The 23,928-nt window shown below is 37.9% G+C and overlaps 1 protein-coding gene across 4 annotated transcripts in view; it reads left to right on the top strand.

Moving 5' to 3' along the window:
* Positions 1-12,163: 12,163 nt before the first annotated feature.
* LOC117402550 (EGF-containing fibulin-like extracellular matrix protein 1) overlaps positions 12,164-23,928 on the top strand; it is a 39,985-nt gene continuing 28,220 nt past the window's right edge. Inside the window, exons 1-4 of one of the 4 annotated variants that reach the window (XM_059024471.1) lie at positions 12,164-12,570; positions 13,536-13,626; positions 14,236-14,281; positions 17,308-17,580. In XM_059024471.1, coding sequence (XP_058880454.1) covers positions 12,560-12,570; positions 13,536-13,626; positions 14,236-14,281; positions 17,308-17,580 — 421 coding nt within the window. In that variant the 5' untranslated portion in view covers positions 12,164-12,559. Of the gene's footprint in view, positions 12,571-13,535; positions 13,627-14,232; positions 14,282-17,307; positions 17,581-23,928 lie in introns of all 4 variants that reach the window. The other 3 variants (XM_034003811.3, XM_059024470.1, XM_034003810.3) reach the window with 3 other exon arrangements.

Genomic DNA, 23,928 nt, shown 5'->3' on the forward strand with positions numbered 1-23,928 from the left:
GATATTGTGCTTATAATTACACAGATGGTCAGTGAGGCAGTTGCACACTGATGTCTGCAATTACTGTGATGTATTTAACTCTGTATAACATATTCCTGAAAATATGAACCTACAGTATCTTTTTTTTTTTGTCATACGCTGCCCTTCGTTGTCAAGAGCCAGCGCAACCAATCTCCACCCCAATTTCAGATCCTGCAGTCCGGCTGAATTTGGTACTTCAGCCTGAGGCTTAACAGGAACTATCACCGTGGCCGAGGAGATCGAGATTTTGAGATTGTAAATAAAATAAATTCACGCAATTTATTATCATTAAAATGTTTACAATTCTATTTCATTTCTGTTAGTGTTTGACTATAAAAAAAATCTAAAAATGTTCTCATTTATCACACATTATCCCAAGCAATATTTTTTATAATCTCTGGTGACCAATTTTTCCTGCTGAGAAGCAAGCAAGAGAAGACAGCAGCTATGTGAGGTACGGTTGGAATTCCTTTCAGTTTGACAGCTCGCTCTGGCTGGGGTCGCGCTTTGTTGCAGGTGTTAATAAGCATGTGTTTCTGTAATAACCTAACGGTTATTATGGGAAATATCAACTGGATGATTGAAACGATTGCTCACCAGTTATTATACATACATACACTGCTGTGCAAAAGTCTTAGACACATTCAGGAGTTACAATATATATTATAACAACTTTGACTGTTATTATTATTATTATTTGTTTATTTAGCAGATGCCTTTATCCAAGGCGACTTAGAGAGACTAGGGTGTGTGAACTATGCATCAGCTGCAGAGTCACTTACAACTATGTCTCACCCGAAAGACGGAGCACAAGGAGGTTAAGTGACTTGCTCAGGGTCACACAATGAGTCAGTGGCTGAGGTGGGATTTGAACTGAGGCGCCGGAAGCGTATTTAAAATGTATACGTGACATGACGTTCTGTAGATGGCGCGGGTTGATTCTATGGTAGTATTAAAGCAGGTTGATTGGTAGTGTAACCCCCCCCCCCAAAATGTGCAAAATGTCTAAGACTTTTGCACAGCAGTGTACATACATGTATACATACATGCAAGTGTGTTTATGTTTTTATTGTCATTATTTTCATTGAAATTTGAAAAAGAAAATAATGTTGTATGGCAACTTAAAGACTGCAAGACTGCCAACAAATAATTCTATTTGAAATCCACTATTTAAATTTTTAAAAATTCTTTCCCAACCTTGTATCAGTTTCCATGTCTTTCTTCTTGTGAGTTGCATATGAAGTCCTGCTAACTAGTCAACCGAGATACAGAGACGACTAAATAACTGGCTAATTTGAGATCTATGTCATCTGAGTGTTATCAATCCAGAGTATGGAAAAGAAGGAATAAGCAGTTGAAAATATTTTAATAGCTTTTGAGTCCTGAGGTTATGTTTATGTTTTGATAACTGATAATGTTTTAGGAGCAAACTGCCAGTAAGATATGAGATTATGATGCAAAACATTTGAAATTACTGCCTTATCAATAATTTGAGAAATGTCCATTATTACAGAGATTTAGTGTTGCAGAAAGGGAACTTAATGCATGCTTGTTTCCTTAACATTCTACTGTATGCTGGGCGTCTTTATGGGATGGCGATAGGCTAGTCATGTTCCAGAACTGCCTGTCACTTTGAATTTGATGAGCCAAGTTTCCACATATCAATCTTCTACACACAGGTTATGTAGCTGGCTTTTGTAGTTGAAGCTGGCTGAAATTTGAACGTTTTCATTCAAAGCCTTTATACCTTATATTACTGTTATCCCTTTAAGTGACCAGTGACCCCAAAGGTTCAAGGGTGGACCAGTGACCCCAAAGGTTTAAGGGTGTTCCGTATAGTAGGCAGCTAATAGGCATTCACCAGGAGAGTAGAATTGACCCTGAACACGTTTAGATGTTTGTATCTTTGCGTCCAGCAAATAAACTGCTTGATTAAAAAATGCACTATATTTATGAATGACTGTTACTGAGCTAGCCAGACAAGGGAAGGTTTGCCCCAGAGAACCCTTACAACCTGGTTCAATCACGTCTGGATTAGGCTGAAGAGACCCCAGTCAGAAATAAAAGATGATATTCAGCAACGACTGTTTTCATAGGCAACTCTGTGGCATCCCCTCCCCCAATAAATTTTACAAATCTGTCAGATTCAAACAATATTATAAATACTTACTAGAATTATGGCAAACTATTCATTCTGTATATGGTTACAGGCCTTAAGCTAGAGGCTGAGCATGGATTCAAACAAGTTGTGACCACCAATATAGGCTTATAATGCAGGACATTTCAGGATTATGGATTGAGAAAACATGTTCACCCAGCTATCTATATTACTATATTAAATTAATACAGTTTTCATTCTTATCGGTAAACCTCTAATAAATTCCATAGTGCATCAACAAAATGTGACCACATATACGATAAACAAAAATACAATCAATATTTTCTCTTGAAAGTTGTGTTTTTCTGTATTAATACATTTTTGTACTGTACGATGTAATGAGCTGTCCTAAACTGCCCAACAAGCTTGCCTTGAGTTTAGACTTAATGTCGCCCAACCTCTTTGGACTTTCATTTTGAAACTTGTGACAGTAGCGTGATGGTTTTGTGTTCATATAAGGCTGTAATAGAAAGTGATTGCTGCTACATAAGGCACATCTTTTAACTATATAGGTCTCAAATGTGTAGTTTTGAAAGAAACCTATGCTGGTTCCCCTAATGACTGACATAGTTTGACATCCAGCAGGATACTTTGACCCCGAAGACACTGCTGCAGTGCGGCAGCAACAGATTCCTGGAAGGCAAAGCACTTTCACCTTGTGTCATCTTTTAAAATGAAAATACATGTTTGCTGTAACGTGTTTCTGCTCATTTTAACCCTACAGTAATGTAGCGAATGGAAGTGCTTGACAGGTAAGAGTTATGAATTTAGAATTATTTTACAATAATACAATTAATAAGGTAAATGTACATTTAAATACAAATTCATTAGTATTTTTCATTTGTACAAATTGGAAAATATTTTTTTTAACAAGGTTCCATATAACTATTCTAAAACTAGATTAAAACAGCACAACCGAAATGTGTGTGTGTGTGTGTGTGCGTGTGTGTGTGTGTGTGTGCGTGCATGTTTTCATTTTAAAGCATCAACTGGATATGCTTTTTGGTTCAGTTTGTTGAGAGCTGAAATTTCTTAATTGTTTTTGTTTTTTTTTTAAGTTTAAAGTAGCCGCTATAATGTTGTAACATGCCGTCTTTCAATGCCCTGATATTGTTTGAAAGATATTACATTTCATTAAAATTTGGAAAGAGCCATGGCAAGATTTAAAGATTCAAATAATATATTTCAAGACCATGTCAACAGCTTGTTTAAATAAGCTATTTCCATTAAATTATGCAATATCCTTGGACCAACCTTTAAAAAACAACCATAGTTTACAATTAACAATTAAATTGCGCACAAATAACAAAGTTCATTTAATATTAGTTTGTGCAAAAACAACTATTCTATTTGTAAAGCATTACCTCAGCCTTGATAACATCTGAAATATAATCTTGTTATTTATGTTGGCGAGGAGCCTTTCACTCACAAGAATGCTACAATTACTTCATGGACAACCACTTAATGCAACAGACTCTGGATCAGGATACATAATGACATTATCATAAGACAACTATTCTTTTTTTCCACTGTTGCCAATGGTTGGAGTCTGACAGTTAGCCCAGTGATTAAAGGAAACTTATTGTAAGCAACTGCTGGCTGATTAACTACAGGATGCTATTATTGGCCGAAAAGAAATCATTACTGCTGGTATTTGCCATGTCCAAACTGGTCAGTGCCCTGTCATAGGGCAAATGTTACTAAGAACACTTAATTTGGAAAACACTAACAATTAAGTAAAAAATTCAAAAAAAATATCTCCAGAATACAGAGTCTTACATTTTCATCCGTAGAAATATGTTTTTATTAACAACAGCACAAATTGACTAAGGGGTTAAAAGGCCAGAGTAATTTGTGCCAGGTCTTCCCAAGGGTACACATAACAAAGAGTTGCTGTTAGAGCTGTTGGCATATGACATATTTTTAACTATAGGAAAGTCAAATTTGAGTGCCAAGCTTGGCAGATGTTCAAAAAACACAACTATCATATAAATACTGTGAAATCTATTAATGGGCAATGTGGCTAATGTTGACAGAGGCGTTATGGTTTTCGTGCATCTGAACAGTAAATTGAATGACAGGCAATGCCAGTAGTATCAGCCTCTTAATTGCATCTTGCAATTGCCATTTGCTGTGTCGACCTAACATTGGGGCAATTTCCATGGAAAAAGAAAAATAAGTCTCATCTTTTTCTCACTCTATTTTGGTAGTACCTTAGTGTTGTGTGTTTCCATGTAGTTTTATTCCAAATGCAAATAACCTAATAAATTTAAAAACAGGAGGGTATATTTAAATGTTTATGTCTGAGTTCCAATTTGGCCTTGAACGACGAGATAGCGTTACAAAAATAAAAAAAATAAAACATTCAATAAGAAAGCGTTGTGTACTAACCTTGTATTATTTCCTAAACATTCTTTGACTGCATATACAGTCACCTCCAAAATTATTGGCACCCTTGATAAAGATGAGCAAAAAACACTGTATAAAATAAACAACACAGGTAATGAGCTATATTTTATGCTCAAATATATGGGAAAACCATATTCTTTTATTATAATACAATTGCTCAGAGAAAAAGTTTTTTATTAACAAGTAATAAAAAATTTTCTCAAAAAGATAGGTGTCAGAATTATTGGCACCCCTAAAGATTTTATAAATAAAATCAAACAAAATTAAATCTGCATTAACATTCTACTTCTTTAAGTTCATCTCAGTCTTAAGGAACTGTATTGTGGCCTTCCATGGCTTCCTGTTTCACTGTGGTATAAAAATGAGGTAACACACATATGAAATCCATTTGTCATCCATCACCATGGGGAAAGGCAAAGAATTCACAAATGAAAAGAGACAAATGGTTGTTGACCTTCATAAATCAGGCAATGGGTGCAAAACAATAGCTAAAAATCTAAATATACCACTTACCACTATTAGGGCAATAATTAAGAAGTTCAAAATCACTGGAACAGTGGTAAACTTGCCCTCGTAGAGGACGCAAGTGTATCTTGCCCCCACGCACAGTGAGGCAGATGGTTCGGGAGGCAAAGGGAAATCCAAGGACCACAGCTGGAGAATTACAGAACTTGGTTGTATCTTGGGGTCACCAAGTCTCCAAATCTACAATTAAGAAGTATGTTTGTATGTTGTGTATTTTAAATAATACAAATCCATGTCATCAAAGCTCCCTTCGTTTCACTGTATAAAGCCTTAAAAGCCCTCGCTGTGTAACAGTCAAGAGAGGTCACATGCTGTCTTTTGTTCATAAACAGGTTGAAATCTTAACAACAGATTTAATACGTTACCAAAAATATTATTACAGACTTCAACCTGCTAGTTATTAATAATCGGGGGGGGGGGGGGGGGTTAGCCCGAGTGGCTCACTTGGCAAGCCATATAGTCAGGGGAGTGCAGGTTTGCGTCCTGACTGACAAAGTCGGCGGACTTCGCTGGGGATTCCAAAGGAAGCGTCGGATTGGCTCTGGTGCGCCTGTGGGTTAGGGAGACAAACCCGGCAGGGACTGATTGTCCTCATTGCGCTACAGCGCACCCTGCTGGACAGGCGCCTAGTGAGCTCAGGTGGACACCTGCACGGTTGGCCTTTGTCGCCCCAGAGGCAGGTAGCTCGCTGATACCCGCTCTCGAGTTCCTGGGTGTAAAAGAGGAAGCTGGCTTGATCGTGGGATCAGCGGGCGCCCACTGAACCTTCAGTTCTCCTGAGCTCTGTGAGGAATCGCTGCGGTGAGGGGACAAAATTATTTCAAATTGGGGAGAAAATCAGGGGTAAAATAATTGGACACACTAAATATATTAAAAAGAAACTAATAATAATAATAATAATAATAATAATAATAATAATAATAATAATAATAATAATAATAATAATAATAATCAGAGGGAGGTTAAAATGATCTTAATGTGCACCTAATGTTGTTTGAACAATGTTATAAAAAAGCTAGGGCCTATAAACCTAAGCACTTAAAAGTAAGGAGTGCATATTTTCCAACTAACAATAACATTCTACTTCTTTAAGTTCATCTCAGTCTTAAGGAACTGTATTGTGGCCTTCCATGGCTTCCTGTTTCACTGGGGTATAAAAATGAGGTAACACGCATATGAAATCCATTTGTCATCCATCACCATGGGGAAAGGCAAAGAACTCACAAATGAAGTAACAAATGGTTGTTGACTTTCATAAATCAGGCAATGGGTACAAAACAATAGCTAAAAAACTAAATATACCACTTACCACTATTAGGGCAATAATTAAGAAGTTCAAAAGGAGAATTACAGAACTTGGTTGCATCTTGGGGTCACCAAGTCTCCAAATCTACAATTAGACACTACCTCTATGCCAATAGGCTATTTGTAAGGGTTGCCAGAAAAAAAGCCTTTATTGAGAGCAACCAACAAACGTAAGCTCCTGGAGGTGGCTAAACGGCATTGGCACTTCGATTGGAACCGGGTGCTATGGTCAGATGAGACGAAAATAGAGCTCTTTGGCCAAGCACACCAGCGGTGGGTTTGGCGTTGAAAGAAGGATGCGTGTGCAGAAAAGAACCTCATACCTACTGTAAAATATGGTGGTGGATCTTTGATGTTATGGAGCTGTTTTGCTTCCACTGGTCCTGGGGCCCTTGTTAAGGTCAGTGGCATCATGAACGCTACCCAGTACCAGGACATTTTAGCCAAAAACCTGGTTGCCTCTGCCAGGAGGCTGAAACTTGGCCGCAAGTGGATCTTCCAGCAAGACAATGACCCCAAGCACACATCAAAATCCACAAAGAAATGGTTAATTGACCACAAAATCAACATTTTGCAATGGCCATCTCAGTCTCCGGACTTGAACCCCATTGAAAACCTGTGGTTTCAATTGAAGAGGGCAGTCCATAAGCACAGACCGAAGGATATCAAGGATCTGGAAAGATTCTGTATGGAGGAATGGTCTAAGATCCTTCCCAATGTGTTCTCCAATCTATCCTTGCAAGGGGAGGGTGCACAAAGTACTGAAAACAAGGGTGCCAATAATTGTGACACTTCATTTTTTTTTGGAAAGAAATGTATAATTTGAGAAATGTGTAATTTTGGTTGATTCCATTGAATCATTAATAAAGTCAAATATATTCCACATGTTGGAAAATTACAATATAGCTCAGTACTAGTATTATTTATTTTTTTGCTCATCTTTATCAAGGGTGCCAATAATTTTGGAGGTGACTGTATATATATATATATATATATATATATATATATATATACAAGTTTTCCTACAGAACCATAGCTTCAGCAATTCTGATCCTTATTAGGTTAATGATATAAAAATGAACACAGCATTTAAAAAATATTATTATTTTTGTATTATTATTTGTTAATTTAGCAGACGCCTTTATCCAAGGCAACTTTCAGAGACTAGGGTGTGTGGACTATGCATCAGCTGCAGTGTCACTTACAACTACGTCTCACCCGAAAGACGGAGCACAAGGAGGTTAAGTGACTTGCTCAGGGTCACACAATGAGTTAGTGGCTCAGGTGGGATTTGAACCGGGGATTTCCTGGTTCCAAGCCCTTTTCTTTAACCACTGGACCACATAGCCTCCTTAATACTGCTAGTAAATCTACAATAGGCTACCCAACTCACCCGCATTTCCCACTACATAACATTATTATAATAATAATGTACTACTACAACGGCTTTCATTGTTTCTTACAATTTGTAGCGCCTTTAGAGCTCTGTTAAACGTACAATCGGCATGTTGGAGGCTGGACTAGGGCAGCGTACTGTGGCTTGCTGTCTTGGGTCTATGTAATGACATGCATTGAAACTCAAGTGAGAACTACATTACTGAGTCCAGTTCAGGTTCATGTAATATCACATGCCTGTTATACACATTTGCCGCAGAACCATGTGGAATAGCAATATACTGTATGTAGAATATATAAAATGCATACATATGGTATTTGTCACTTTCATAAAATACATGTTTAAAATGTCTCAATGTCCAGTTCCCAGTTATAGTGGGCAAGAATTTAATTTATTCTTGCCTTTTTTCTTGTTGAATTACAGTAATGCTTAATTTAAGAAGATATCCCATGTGACATGACCAGCAATACATTGTGTAATTTTAGAGCAGAGTGGTGTAGTCAGTAGAATTAGATATGTATTAATTTTATTTGTAAAAGGGGCATAATTGTGGGTGTTGGAAAAGAGTCAGAATATCTGTATCCCAAACTGATACTGCAACTGGGAAATCAATTACTGTGTGTGATCAAAAACAACAGGTGACTTTTGAAGATGATGTCTGCAGAGGATTGAGGCATCTAAAAACACATCAATCAATACACAATCTCCAAACATTGAATGCAGTTAGAGAACCAGCTGCATAGACTAACTGTATTATCCAGTATGTACTCATCCACAAAGTTATACAGACGCTGCTATTATATTAGGAACGCCCCATTCCTTAATATTACTTGATACTACAGGAGGTCTACAGCAATAAAGACTTTATGAAACACCATTTAGCATTTTTGCTTTTTGCTTTGTTAAACTAACAAAAAATATTCATAATAATGAAAAAGAAACCTTGAGTCATTTACTCAGTAAAGAAAACGCATCAACAAACAGGAAAACATACAACAGGCAGTGTAACCAAGCAAGTCAGCAGTCACTCACACACATTTATTTTTTACAGAAATTAACTAAATAGTATTGTTTTATTCTGCATGCATTTAGTATTTTTATAGCATGCATCTCTTTGTGGTTCATCATATTTGCATTACTCTTATAGTTAAGAGTTATACAGTATTTGGGTGTTTTTTAATGGGTTTACTTCAATTTACTCAAGGTGGTATTTCTTACTGATGGATTTGTGACATTCACTCAGGACATAGTGTTCCAGGGGGACAGAGTGTTCCAGGGGGACGGGTTCATGGTTGCACTCTGGTTTAGCATGAACTGAAAGAGGAGACATGTTTGAGAGCTCTTTTGAGGCTACATGAGTGCTTTAAACTTCAAAAAAATCACCATGACATGACTTAAACAGAAAATGATATACAAAGTGTGGCAAAGTGGCTTGCAGCGTGCAGGTGTAGAGGTGATCCAATTATGAAACAGAAGACCACAAAATTCATGATCCAAACGGGTTTTATTTTTATAATCCTGGTCTGGCGACCACAAAGAATAATCCCAGGCACTGTTTCTAAACAACGGGTTGCAGTCCCGAAATAATAATCTGCTGCCATTTCAAATAGGTTATATTATGGGGCAAATTCAGCATGGAAGAGGGGGTCTTGGTCTCAGTTCAGCTCCTCCTACATGACACAAGGCAACCCCATCTCAACGGAGGAAGCTGGTAGTCAACGAGGTGCAAAACCAGGAGGAGAGGATGAGGTGTGTAAAGGCCATTTCCCAGGCCAAGCAGGGAGAATGGATGAGATGGGAAAGTGTGGAACAACACAAGATCGGCTGGCAAGACCTATGGTCAATGGAACAGAGCAGGATCGGTTTCTGCATCAGGTCAACATATGATGTTCTCCCATCACCACAGAACCTAAACATCTGGGTAGATGAGGATCCCTCCTGTCCTTTGTGTTCATCACCTGCAAAATTAAGGCACATTTTGACAGGATGTAAGGTGGGTCTTAGCCAAGGGCGTTTTACTTGGCGCCATGACCAGGTGCTGCGATGTTTGGCCTTAGCATTGGAAGACAAGCGTAACATGACCAATAAGTTGCCACTAGTTCCATCAAAGCATTACACACAAAAGACAATATTCCTCTGCCCAGGAGAGCAACCACCAAGAAAAGGTGTTAAAAACAAGCCTAGCCCAGGACAACCAGGACAACTGGAAGCTGCTAGAGACTGGAAAATGCTGGCAGATGTTGGTCAACGGCTTATTTTTCCACCTGAGATTGCCACCACTAACCTTCGACCAGACATTGTCTTGTGGTCTGGATCAGCACGCCTTGTTCACCTGGTAGAGTTAACAATGCCATGGGAGGATGCTGTAGATGAGGTGTATGAGAGGAAGAAACTTTGGTATGCTCAACTAGCTGCTGAAGCGGAACAGTGAGGATGGAGAGTCCGGGTTTACCCAGTGGAGGTGGGTTGTCGAGGATTTGTGGCATACTCTACAACCCGGTTTTTCAAAGGTGTCGGGTTCAGTGGCCAAGAGTTGCGTCACACAGTGAAGAACTTATCTGAAGCAGCAGAAAGGAGTAGCAACTGGCTGTGGTTGAGATGGAAAGATTTTGGCCGGGGATCTCAAGCACAATAGAAAGAAAGAAACGCTGATGTACAGGTAAGTAAGCTGGGCTGAGTTGAGTGGGGGACAGAGGGGGGTGGCATCCAGCTGGACTCTGTATTTGTGTTGTTGTTCGTTTGTCATGTCTTGTTTCGTGTTGCATGTATTGTAGGTGAACAGAACACGCCGTTAGCATTAGGATAGTTTGTGTGTGAGTGTGTATGGTGTGTGTGCGCATGGTGGGCAAAACCCTCCCCCGAGGCTATAAGTAGGGTGCGGAGCCTGGGGGTGAAGGCTAGCCGCGAGCGGGAGAAGGCACGCAGATTTGTGCATGACTGCGAGGGACAAGTAAATAGTGGGTGCGTTAAGTAAGTGAGCGGCTCAAAACGGCTCAGTAAAATAATCAACTTAACGCCTCGCTCAGTTCCGCTCCCGCTGAGCCGCTCAGAGCACTCCTGAGCATTTTTCATCAGTGATCAGAGTGAGCGGACAGAATGGCCACCTGCAGGAAACAAGTGGAGATGACAGGCAGGATTGACAAATACGTTTGTCAAGAACGATGAACTGGTTTCGACTTATGAAGTTATGTATTAATTGGCTAAATAAGATGGTAAATATTGTTGTTTTCGAATTTGTATCATTTCATTTCATTTTTTTAAAACGTAGAGCTGTTTTATAGTTATGAATGTATTATTATTAGGTTTGTAGTATTAATATTATTCATAATTTTCATTATTAACGTCGGTATTGTCGGTATTAAACACAGCCAGATATGAGGTTCAGTCCAAACAGAGCGCCGAACTCAGCGAGGTACAGCAGGGGACAGTAACTTCACACGGGGCCATTTTATCTACCATCACCTCAGAAACACAAACAAGCAAATCATTATTATTCGCAATTTTTAAAAGTCGCTCAGCGCTCTCGTGGAGCAGAGAGTTAAGTCATTTAAATCTGCTCAGTGTGCTTTCTGAACATTCTCATTCTGAGCGGCTCACTTACTTAACGCGCCCACTGCTCTTTACTGCTTTCGTCACAAACACTTACTTCCTTGGATATTGTTGCTACGCGGTTCTAAACAATATGGTGCTCTCATTGTTTTCTGCAAAGGCTTTTTGAAAAACAAATTAAAAGTGGAGACAACGCTTTCAAATCAGGGGATTAATAATCATTCGGGTATGATGGTACACTTGTGTCTTGAAAACCATACAATGTCGATGCAAGTTTCTCCCTAAATTCACGCTCAGATTGTATCATTTTATTTGTAAAGTATATATAAACGATTTAAAATGTAGTTTTAAACAAGAATAGTAGTAGTTGATAATATTAATGAAAAATACGTGGACTAGTTGACACTGATTTATATCTTGGAAAATTTAAAAAAAACAGTGATTGTCAAATTTAATTGATGACTTTTATATGCCACACATGTAAAGAGTACTAAGAGAAAGGGAACACATAGCCACAAATGGTAAAATACATAAGACTTTTTAGAATTTGTTGAAGATATCTAATTAAAGCACAAAGTGGTCTAACATTTTCACACGAGTGCCTATTGTTTCTATATCACTGATTACTGACCGGAAATTGAAATTCTCACACCCTCAGGTTTTCTTGCAGGCAGGTATATAAAGGACATAAATGACACATCTCGAGGTGTTCTAATAAATTTGCACAATACTGTATTTTTATTATTATTATTATTGACATTGACGAGAGAGAGAGAGAGAGAGAGAGAGAGAGAGAGAGAGAGAGAGAGAGAGAGAGAGAGAGAGAGAGAGAGAGAGAGACGAACATGCAAATATACCCAGCATGGGTCGTAATCTCGGGGTTTTTTTTATAATATTAACCTGCAGAGGGAGCCACACCCTACTTTTAAGACCAGAAAGAGCAATGAGATGCAAAATAAACATCTCAGACATTACTGATGTTTAACCTGCAGGGAGCGCCGCCCCTCAAATACCATGAAACCGCATTTTGACTGTGATTGTAGCTGGTAATAAACTCTTGAAATTAAACCGCGCGTCAGTTACAATACTGTGTGGAAGGAAGAAAGTGAGCAGCGTGTCCACTGTTTTCAGAAGCTGCAACAGGGTATACTGGTATTGCAACCCGTTGGGGACAGGTAACTTTACAAAAGGGATATATGACTAACAGGTATTCATATTTATGCATGGCATATTGATATTGGCTAATAATATTGTACTAATATTAGCATGCTGCGTAACAAGACTGGCTCCGTGTAAATTGGCAATTTTCATTTCAGTGTAATAACACGCAGGTACAGGTAAAGTTGTAGTGATGTTTCGCCCAAACTGCACAACATGACATCTCTTCGTATGTTAAACAGTAACTTCTAGATGAAAGCACATTGTAAAAAAAAAAAAAAAGTGCTTTTTTGGCACAGTGCGTTATTCAGTGATGGCGCAGTTTTAATAATCTATTATTAAATTATCTCATTTTAAAATGTTTACCACGGTATATTTCAAAGGTAATTGGGGCAGTTTTGCCATGACTTTCCCAATGATTATACTATACATTTACTATTTACTTTGAAATGCTATACCATACCTCTCTGTGCTTTACCATGCTTATCTGTAAGCTTTACCGTGTTTTCACTATGCTTTATTACACCTTGATATGCGTTTATTATGGCAAACTTTTAGAAGGGCTGTTAGAGCCAGTTTGATTGTAAAATAAATAAATACATAAATACGAAAAATAAGGTATTGGACAAGAAATGAAAAAAATAGAAAGGTACTTTTTTTTTTAAGGTATACTATACTACACTGACGTATGCAGAGAATAAAACGCTCTTTTTCACTACTCCAAAGACAATGTCATGTGTATGACATTATAACATTATAACTTCCATTTCATGTGTTTATTTGCTTTATTTTTATTTTGTGATTATTATTTGTCTAATCCTGTCAGTCGGTAGCTGAATTTTTGTTTTCTTAAATTAACAGCCACTGTCAAAATTGCAGTAAAGCAAGGAGAGATGTCTGAACTTGTTAGACCCTTTCCTACTCGTGTAATTTAAGATAATTAAATATAACTGTTGATTGTTATGAATAGTTACATTAAAAAAAACAATGCCCTTTGTCTCCAATTTCTTTTAGAGGTTTAGCAATGTTAAGGACCTGGTTATTCCTGAGTGTGGTTTTGTATTGTGTTCTCTCACAAGAGATGGAAGAAACTATCACTTTCACAGTAAGTCTCTTTAAAAAAAAAATGACGGTCTAAAAAGAAAACTGACTGAAAGCTTTTCTCCAAAGCAATTTAATTTTGTAATTGTAAACATGTTTGTTTGTTTATTTGTTTGTTTTTAAATGAAGTGCTTAGTAAAACTGGCAAGTAATGTTAAATAAAATAATGTTAGCTGACATGAAGGTTTAAATATTTTAGTATTGGCATCTTATAAAAAGGAATAATAAAGTGTTAAAAAGCATGCATTTAATAACAGTAAATTATTTTTGGATGGTCCAGTGAGTAAAATTATTGGTGCAAAGTATATATTGTCTTGCTATTTGTTTCCCTCATGAACAAAATCAGAAGCAGTACATTTATTTAGAAGAAGAAAAAAAATAGTTAACAAAATATAAATACCTTGAAATATTTTGTATCTCCTGTATATGCACAAACCCCATGTTGTTTGTTGTATAACAATAGGCAAGTATACTACAGTACTTTTACACATGTAACCCTCGATTCAAGCAATTTAAAGAGTTCATATTACCTTCTTCTTCTTCTTCTTCTTCTTCTTCTTCTTCTTCTTCTTCTTCTTCTTCTTCTTCTTCTTCTTCTTTTTGTAAACAGCAGTGTACAGATGGCTATGAATTTGATCCAGCGAGACAGCAATGCCGAGGTAAGACATGTTCTTTATCTTGCATATTTTTTCATACAATTAAAATAATATGTTGCTTACATAACTTCAACTGTATTAATTATTTTCCCACATACAATTCTACACACATATGTTGTGTTTTCGTGGACCCATAAAACAACTAAATGTGTTAATAATAATCACCTCAAAAGTTGATATTCTATATTTTCAAAACAGAATGTTTTGAAAGAAAATATTTTGAAACCCATTTATTTTAGTCCCAGGTCAGTATATCATACTTTTTGGAACCACTTTATTTGAAACCTGAGAGCTTTTGGACAGGTGTATTGAATCAAGTTAACAGGGAGTAGCAGCACAGTAACGTTACATTTTTCAGCCGCATTTAACATTCTGAGATGCACTGAATAAACAACTAATTTAATAATTTATTTTAGATATGAAATTAAGAACTAAGAAGAACAGTACATATTTTAGTACCCACTACTGTCCAGGTTTTTGATTCAGCCAGTTGTTTTTGGTTTAATTTTTTTATTACATTTGTATTGCAGTCTGGTGATGAACATATACTCTAGTAATCAGTGTAGCTACATACTGTTTAACGTATCAGAGGCAGTCTGTAAGTGCTGTCTTAAATGCACAGGAAAACAATGCATGTTTAAAACAAATATTTGGTTCCTGGTTGAAAGGAAAACTTGAGGACCAGGGTTGGAAATCACTGCAGTCTTTCTAAAAAATATTACTATTTATTTATTATTTATTTATTAGGCCTACACCTTTATCCAAGGTGTTACAGGGCATTACAGGGTTACAGTGCAATCTTTATATTTAAATGCAGTGTAGTATACAGTAAGTGCAATTGTTTGACTAAAATACAATATGAACTAGGAAGCAACAAGTTAGGATTACAACTAGTTATATCTACAATTACATAGTAGTAGTGCAAGGATAGTGTATTCGGTGAGGGTCCAGAACATGGTGCTTAGGTTAGGCAAGTCCAGTGCATGGTAGGAGGGATGGGTCGAGAGATCTGCAAGTGCAGTCAAAACAGGCGAGTCTTGAGGAGGAGGCGGAAGGCAGTGAGCGATTGAGCAATCCTGAAGTTCTCCGGTAGCTGGTTTCACCACACGGGCTAAGGAAGAGAAGGAGCGAGCACTGGAATCTGGAGAGTGGAGGGTAGGCATGACCAGTCGGCCAGTAGAGGAGTAGCGGAGAGGACGATTGGGGGTGTAGGGAGACACAAGGGATTGGAGGTAGGAGGGGGCAGTGTGGTGAAGAGAGCAGTAGGCAAGAACAAGGATCTTGACTTGAATGCAAGCTTAGGGTACGAAGGTGCCAGTCGAGGGTGCGAAGCTGATGGGTAGCTTGAGAGTAGCGAGGTTGGGAGAATACAAGACGAGCAGTGGAATTTTGAATGAGCTGCTGAAGCAGGGAGACCAACAAGGAGAGAGTTACTATAGTCCAATCTGTACAAGAGCTTGGAGCAGGAGTTGAGTGGAATAAGTAGTGAGAACTGGATGGATTCGGTAGATGTTGCTAAGAAAAAAACGGCAAGTGTGTGTCAGGGAAGAGATTTGTTGAGAGAAGGAGAAGGGAGGGTCAAGAATAACACCTAGGTTTTTAGCAGAAGGGAATGGAAGAGAAAGTGATAGTGCGATGGAAAGGTCAGAGGTGGGAGAGGAAGCAGAAGGAAAGTAGAGGTCAGATTTAGAGAGGTTAGGTTTGAGATGGTGAGAATGCGTCCAAGTTGAGATAGCCAAGAGTCATTCAGAGATGCGGGAGGAGATGTGGTAGTCAACGGAGGGGAAGGAGAGGAAGATCTGCGCATCATCAGCGTAAAGGTGGTAGGAGAAGCCAAAAGAGGAGATGAGAGTAACTAGCGAGCGGGTGTAGAGTGAGAAGAGGAGGGGTCCCAGGACAGATCCTTGAGGTACAACTGTAGAGAGGGGGTGAAAAGAAGAGAAGGAGCCACACCAGAACCTGGAAGGACCGGTGAGAGAAACAAGAAAACCAGGCAAGAGCAGTGCCAGAGATCCCGAGGTCAGAGGAGAGGAGAAGAGCATGATCGACAGTGTCAAATGCAGAGGAGAGGTCAAGGGGAATTAGAATGGAGGAGAGGGAGGCAGTTACAGAGAGGAGGGCGGTTTCTGTAGAGTGTGAGTAGGAAGGGGATCCAGGGCACATGTAGTTGGCCATGAATCCAGGACTAAGGAGTAAATATCCGAGTCAGATAGAGGTGTGCAAGTTGAGAATGGGGGGAGTGGGGGGGGCTCTCCCATCTCCGCTCAGCAGTGCGCAGCTCATTTCGGGTTGAGGCATGGCTGGGGAGGGGAGGAGCGAGCAGGGTGGGAGATGATAGGACAGCAGGAGCCAAGGGGGAAGGAGGGAGAGTGCAGAGGAAGTAAAGGTGATTGGGGAAATGGAGCTTTATTTTGTTACAGCCTTAGTAGAAACTGTTATGCAGCACATTTTATTTCTTTTTTTTTGTACTTTACACAGGAGGAAATGCTTAATGAATAGTGCTAGCTCTAGCATCATCTTGTAAATGTGTTTGGGTTTTTTTATTTTTATAGCTGAAAACATATCCCCTTTATTTCTGACAGGAATATGCAGTGATCATGTGATCGTAGCAAACTGTCACCAGGTGGATGGATGTTGTTTTATAAGGTCACATTTTTGCTGTTAATGATAAAGTAGCCTGTAACTGTAACCATTACATTTTTTGAAGATAGTAATGCAATTAGACTAATACAAAATAGCAATCCGAGCTGATTTTGTGAGTCTTAGTGGCCTTGATCAGTGCAACAACTTGGAGGTTCTCTAGGCACAGTTTATGATACTATGCCTGAATCACAGTCTCATGGGGCCTGGTGATCTTCTTAATAGGTATCATTATAGTTCAATTACATAAAGGTGTTAAATCCTGTGACTACATGCACAGAATGCATATTTGTATGCATACTGCTGTATTTGAATAGACTTGCACCAATGTGTAATTTTATAGGAATAGAATCCTCATTTATGTGATGTGCTCTTTTATCTATTTTCAGACATTAATGAATGTGCAATTGTCACGGATGCCTGCAAGGGAGGAATGAAGTGTGTGAACCATTACGGTGGCTATCTCTGCCTTCCCAAAACCGCCCAGATCACTATTAACAATGGAGATGAACCCTCGCAGCCCGCTCAGACTGGGCCTATTGTTCCCCCTGTCGTCCCCACGAGACGCCCGCCTCCTCCCACCCGACGCCCTCCCCAAGTCGCGGCCAGACGCACACACTGTAATACTGGGTTTGCACCGGATGAGCAGAATTATTGCAGAGGTAGGCCTGATTTCAGTAAAGCTGGTGTTAGCTTTGCATCTCTGTCTTAATTGCTTGAAAGCTGGAGAAGTAAAGCAGAGACTAAAAGACTCACGTGTGTTGACAAAACTCAGTTCAAAATAGAATACCAAGGGCCATATTTCTAAAGCTTTTTTTTGTTACAGCCCTAGCAGAAGCTGTTCTACAGCACACTGACCTACTGACCTGTGTTCTGTAAAATTTACATAACTTTTTTTTTATTTTTTTTGTACAAATGTCACACAGGCTCAAATGGTAAGTGAATAGTCTTATCTCTAGCATCATCTCGTAAATGTGTTTGGGTTTTGTAAAAAAAAAAAAAAAAAAAAAAAAATTTATAGCTGAAAACATATCCCCTTTATTTCTGACAGGATTATGGAGTGATCATGTGATCGTAGCAAACTGTCACCAGGTGGATGAATATTGTTTTTTTAGGTCACATTTTTGCTGTTGATGATAAAGTAGCCTGTAATTGTAACCATTACATTTTTTGAAGATAGTAATGCAATTAGACCAATACAAAAAATAAATATCAATCCCAGCTGAAGTGGGCACTTGAAACTGCAGGTGCTCCTCATATGCAAAGCTTGCCCATTTTGAATGAACAAACAGACAAAAAATAGCAAATATATTAAATGATTACTTTTCACAGGTTTTTACAAAGGAGGACACGGACAACATGCCCCACATGTCGACCTGTTCCTATTCAGTTTTAAATTACTTTAGCATAACAGAGGCAGAAGTGTTAAAGGGACTAGGAGCTCTTAAAATAAACAAATCCCCTGGGCCGGATGAGATCCTCCCAATAGTACTCAAAGAAATGAAAGAAGTTATTTACAAACCGCTAACCAAGATCATGCAACAGTCTCTTGACACAGGGGTTGTACCGACAGACTGGAAAATAGCAAACATAATACCGATCCACAAAAAGGGAGACAAAACCGAACCAGGTAACTACAGACCAATAAGCCTGACTTCTATTATATGTAAACTTATGGAAACTATAATAAGATCCAAAATGGAAAATTACCTATATGGTAACAATATCCTGGGAGACAGTCAGCATGGTTTTAGGAAAGGGAGATCGTGTCTAACTAACCTGCTTGACTTTTTTGAGGATGCAACATTGAAAATGGATAATTGCAGAGCATATGACATGGTTTATTTAGATTTCCAGAAAGCTTTTGACAAAGTCCTGCATAAAAGATTAATTCTCAAACTGAACGCAGTAGGGATTCAAGGAAATGCATGCACATGGATTAGGGAGTGGTTAACTGGAAAAGTGTAAAGTATTGCATGCAGGAAATAAAAATGTGCATTATAAATATCATATGGGAGATACTGAAATTGAAGAAGGGAACTATGAAAAAGGCCTAGGAGATTATGTTGACTCAGAAATGTCTTCATCTAGACAATGTGGGGATGCTATAAAAAAGGCCAACAAGATGCTTGGATATATTGTGAGAAGTGTTGAATTTAAATCAAGGGAAGTAATGTTAAAACTTTACAATGCATTAGTAAGACCTCACCTAGAATATTGTGTTCAGTTCTGGTCACCTCGTTACAAAAAGGATATTGCTGCTCTAGAAAGAGTGCAAAGAAGAGCAACCAGAATTATCCCGGGTTTAAAAGGCATGTCGTATGCAGACAGGCTAAAAGAATTGAATCTATTCAGTCTTGAACAAAGAAGACTATGCGGCGATCTGATTCAAACATTCAAAATCCTAAAAGGTATAGACAATGTCGACCCAGGGGACTTCTTTGACCTGAAAAAAGAAACAAGGACCAGGGGTCACAAATGGAGATTAGATAAAGGGACATTCAGAACAGAAAATAGGAGGCACTTTTTTACACAGAGAATTGTGAGGGTCTGGAACCAACTCCCCAGTAATGTTGTTGAAACTGACACCCTGGGATCCTCCAAGAAGCTGCTTGATGAGATTCTGGGATCAATAAGCTACTAATAACCAAACGAGCAAGATGGGCTGAATGGCCTTGTAACAGGGCGAGTAGCCCTGTACATTGATTTGTTTGTTTTATTTTAGAACAGGGTCCCCCTCCGCCCCTGTGTTTATTGTGTATTGTTTATTTATTTTTTGTATTATATTTATGACGGCGAAGCACCGGTTGTTTTATATTTTAAATGACGGCGTAGCCGTTTGTTTATTATTTAGTAGCGTGGATGGGAAGCCCCATCCACACAGTATTTAAAAACTCGTGCAGAAGGTGGCCATCTCCCGAATTAATTAAGTGATTCATTTTGTTGCTAATCGGGAGATGGTCACCTGAATATATAAAGCCTGCAGCTCTCCAGCTCGGGGTGGGAGATCAGAGGAGGAACGAGAGCGGAGAGAACGTGAGAAAACAATATCGTAAACATTTAAGTATACTAGTATTACAGGAACAGTGACAGCGACTGCCCAGCCTGACCTGTACAGTTTATTTATATTTTGTGTTTACCCTTTTAGTTTGCTCGGTGAGCACGTTTTCTTTTTGTAAAAATATTTTATTTATTTTTGTTATTAATAAAAACGGCAGCCAGCCGATTCTTTCTTTTACCTGCAGTACTCTCTGGTGTCAGTATTTTTTCCCTTCCTGCTTCTGCCGTGACGTCAGACCGCCAGTCACCCTGTCACAGGCCTCCTCTCGTTTGTAAACTTTCTTATGTTCATATGTTCTTAACGACTTACAATATCCACAGTTTTTTAAAATAATTGCACTAAAGGCCTCCATAGAAATGTAGACAATAAAGTTAATAAGGTTCAAATAAAATTCACAGATGTCAGTATCTGTGAATTAAAAGGTGGTCAGCATTCAGTTTGAGTGCAGTTATGCATATACTATAGAAGAAAGGTTTAAGAACTGCTTACTTACTGTAGTATGTACTGTACAGTATTAACTTGAAAGTTGTTGCTACGAAGGTGGTTTCAGACACCTGTTAGCCCTGTTGGTGCAAATGAGTATTAAAAAAAAAAAAAAAAGATCTGTTAGTAACTGTAAGAGTGAATGGCAAAACCAGAACAATAAACTGTAGGTAGATTTGCCATAACCTGATGTCAAATAACACTGACCCAGGCCTGTTCCAGTAAGATATTATTGTCTATCCTGATGTTTCCTCCCAAAACATGGACATAAAATTTCTTCTAGGGAATTGTTAGCGGTATGAGTCACAATTCCCAGTCTCATACTTTGGGGGAACTTCTGGATTTATGATGAATATGCATTCAGATTTCTCCCAGGAGATGCACTCACGCTATCTATAAATTCTATTCTACTTTAGGAATCCAATATCTTAGCCAGAATATATATATATATATATATATATATATATATATATATATATATATATATATATATATATATATATAATACTCCTTTAAATATCATATAATTTATTATAGTATTAGCATCTGCATAACATTAGGTTCTAAGGTATGCTGTTGAATACTTTTTGGGGACTATGGTATTCTGAATACAATAGGGAGAAATTGATTATTTTTATTTGTCATCTACATTGGGTTTATTTTTTATTAGCATAACTAAAACCTTCATAGAAATTTTAATAGCTAAGAGAAAAACAAGATGATTTAAAAAAAAAAAAAAACTTGCCAAATATATTGAGATCAGTTAATTAGTGAATTAGTGAACATTTCTTATGCAGTAAACTGCAGTACATTACTATAGTGGTTCCAGCCCAGGACTTCATGTCACAAATTAGTTTATTGACCCTTAGCTTGTTCAATTAACACATTTAGGGTCTGGCTGGAAAAATATTTGAATCAGCAATTATAGGCAAATTTCCTGATGCAACAAATGGTCCCAGACAAATTTAGCAGTCGTTTATTGAAAATGACTTCATATAATTTTTGTATTTTCAAAAAACCCTGTACGTTAATGTAAGAGAGACTTTCCACATCCAAGAAGACTACATTTGTTTTTACCACTTAGACCGCTAAATGATCAAGGGGGTTTTGGGAACATATACATCAAGGTAGATCAGAGGGAACTGCACCTTATTAACTACTCTGTTGTCAGGGAAACAGCCCCCGGATTGGCTGGGGCACTCCACTGTTACAGCTGAGCAGTTTTGAGATTTTGTTTGTTTGTAAGATACACCAGTGAGTAGAAAGACACGGCAGCAGCATATGGCTATTTCTGTATTTCCATTCTTTGTTGTATGTTGCTTCCACCTGCTCCCTAGGCTTATTGAACAGTGCAATTCACACAATTTCAAGTACATTTGGAATAAATAAACATAAAAATTCTAGGATAGAGCATCTCAAAATGGATGCGTATTTATTCAGTGTTTATGGAGAAAAAAGCGGTCAGAAAAAAATGACTGACAGAAATATTGGTATATACTAGGATCATGAATGATGAGGCTTCAGAACTTATTTATCATATGTAAAATTGTTGAGCACTTGCTTGCTGATGTCACTTTATCCCACGCAACTATATAAGACCATATTCTTGTAAACTTTATGAGACAACAATCTTACCTTAGTACTTTGATGTACTGTATACAGTATATCCCTACTGCACTGTACCTGCAGATCTCTTTGTGTGTGATGACTTATGGCACGGCTACCAGTGATTATATACCATAGGCCTGGTCCAGTTTGTTTAAGTCATTAGTTGATAAAACAGGCAGTCCAGGCCGTTCTGTAATTACTTGCAGATGTTTTGCGTTTTCTTTCCAATCCAGCAGCGCGAAGCTCCTCGGGGACCTGATTCATGTTTTTGAAATTGTATTTTATTACAGTGTTAAGTTTCAAAACCTCTGTTCAAAACAAAATGACACTCAGAGGACCTGTGATACTGACATCATGTTGGAGGCTGGCTGGTCTTCTTTGTTGATATAGATGTAAACTCCCTTTAGAGTCATGATACGATAATCCAACCCCATTTATTAAGGTCTGTTTGACTGGATTAAAGGCTGCCTTGGCATGAGTCACATTTACAGCTATCATTAGCGTTACGCTATGTTTTGTTTCGATAAGTTAATTTTTATACTGTGTTTTGTAGGAATAGTTTTTATTTTCTCTGTATAACTGCATAGGCATTCTAACAGTATTTTTTTTGCATGGTTTCATTTGTATGTGTTACTTATTTAAGGTAGGCTATAGTGTGTATAACCACACAGCTGGTAAAGAACAAACACAGCAGTTGTCACAATATTATCAGCAATCAAAACTGTTAAAAAGTAGCTCAAGGCAAACAGTATTAAGTTATGTTCTCAGTTGTAGCTCAAGAGGTCTGATCTGTAGCCTTTGTGGCCAGATGTGCACCTCAGTATGACAGCTTAAAGGTTTGGTATGAACTATATAGTACTGCATCAATACTGTATATATTAGACAATACCATAACTATGATTATAGTACTCTTTTAGATTTTTGAAATCATTTATTTATTTATGGATTTACTGTTTCTGTAGTGAGTGTGTCAAAAGCCTGTATTGTTGGCTTTAGAACCGGTGTGATGTCAGCAGGATGGATATTAGCAGTTTTACTAACATGGAATAACAGAGCCGATGATATCTGTAGAATGTTATATGACTGTGTTTTACAGCTGCTGAATGATAATGATAATAATTAAAAAAACAAAGAAACAGGTAAGCAAATACATGCTTGTACACTGAACAGAACCACACAGATTAGTATTAGTTGTAACACTAAAGATGAGACCAGTTTGGTGGACTGTGCATAGTCTTTTTGTGACACTGTAAATGCTGTTTATTAATGTAATTCACAGTTATATAATTTTGCGATAATTTTATAATGTTGGCGCTTACAAAGGAGAGCTGGTTGTCTATCCAAGTCAGTTCTTAGTGATTAAAGTAATTCACAAATAAATGTGTTACAATGTGTTTACTTGTGTGTGTGTGTAATTTGCCCCCTTTTTTTGCCATAAGGAAATATAACCGGTATGTTACAAAACTGTTGGGAAACAGCTCAAAAAGGAACTCTAGAGTATATATTGCTTGTTTAAATCTTGTTTAAATCTTTACGAGTTTGTTTTGCTTCCACACAAAATAATGCAAACTGCACTCTAGAGATAACTGAATATGCTTTATTTCCCAAACAATATATATTTGAATGTACAGTGCTCTGTAGAGCATACCAATAACACAGCTGTGTTGCTGAAAAACTTTTTCAAAAGCTTTGTGAAAAAAAAACAAAAAAAACAAAAAACAAGTTCAGACCTGTGTATTATCTGTGATAAATAGTTTGCACAACAATTGATGGTTATCTTCTCACACAATGCATCCATTTTACACAAATCTGTATTTTTTACTGGTCTCAAAGCTGTACTGTGTCATAAGATGAATAC

Source organism: Acipenser ruthenus, chromosome 5, assembly GCF_902713425.1.
Source record: "Acipenser ruthenus chromosome 5, fAciRut3.2 maternal haplotype, whole genome shotgun sequence".
Lineage (NCBI taxonomy): Eukaryota > Metazoa > Chordata > Actinopteri > Acipenseriformes > Acipenseridae > Acipenser > Acipenser ruthenus.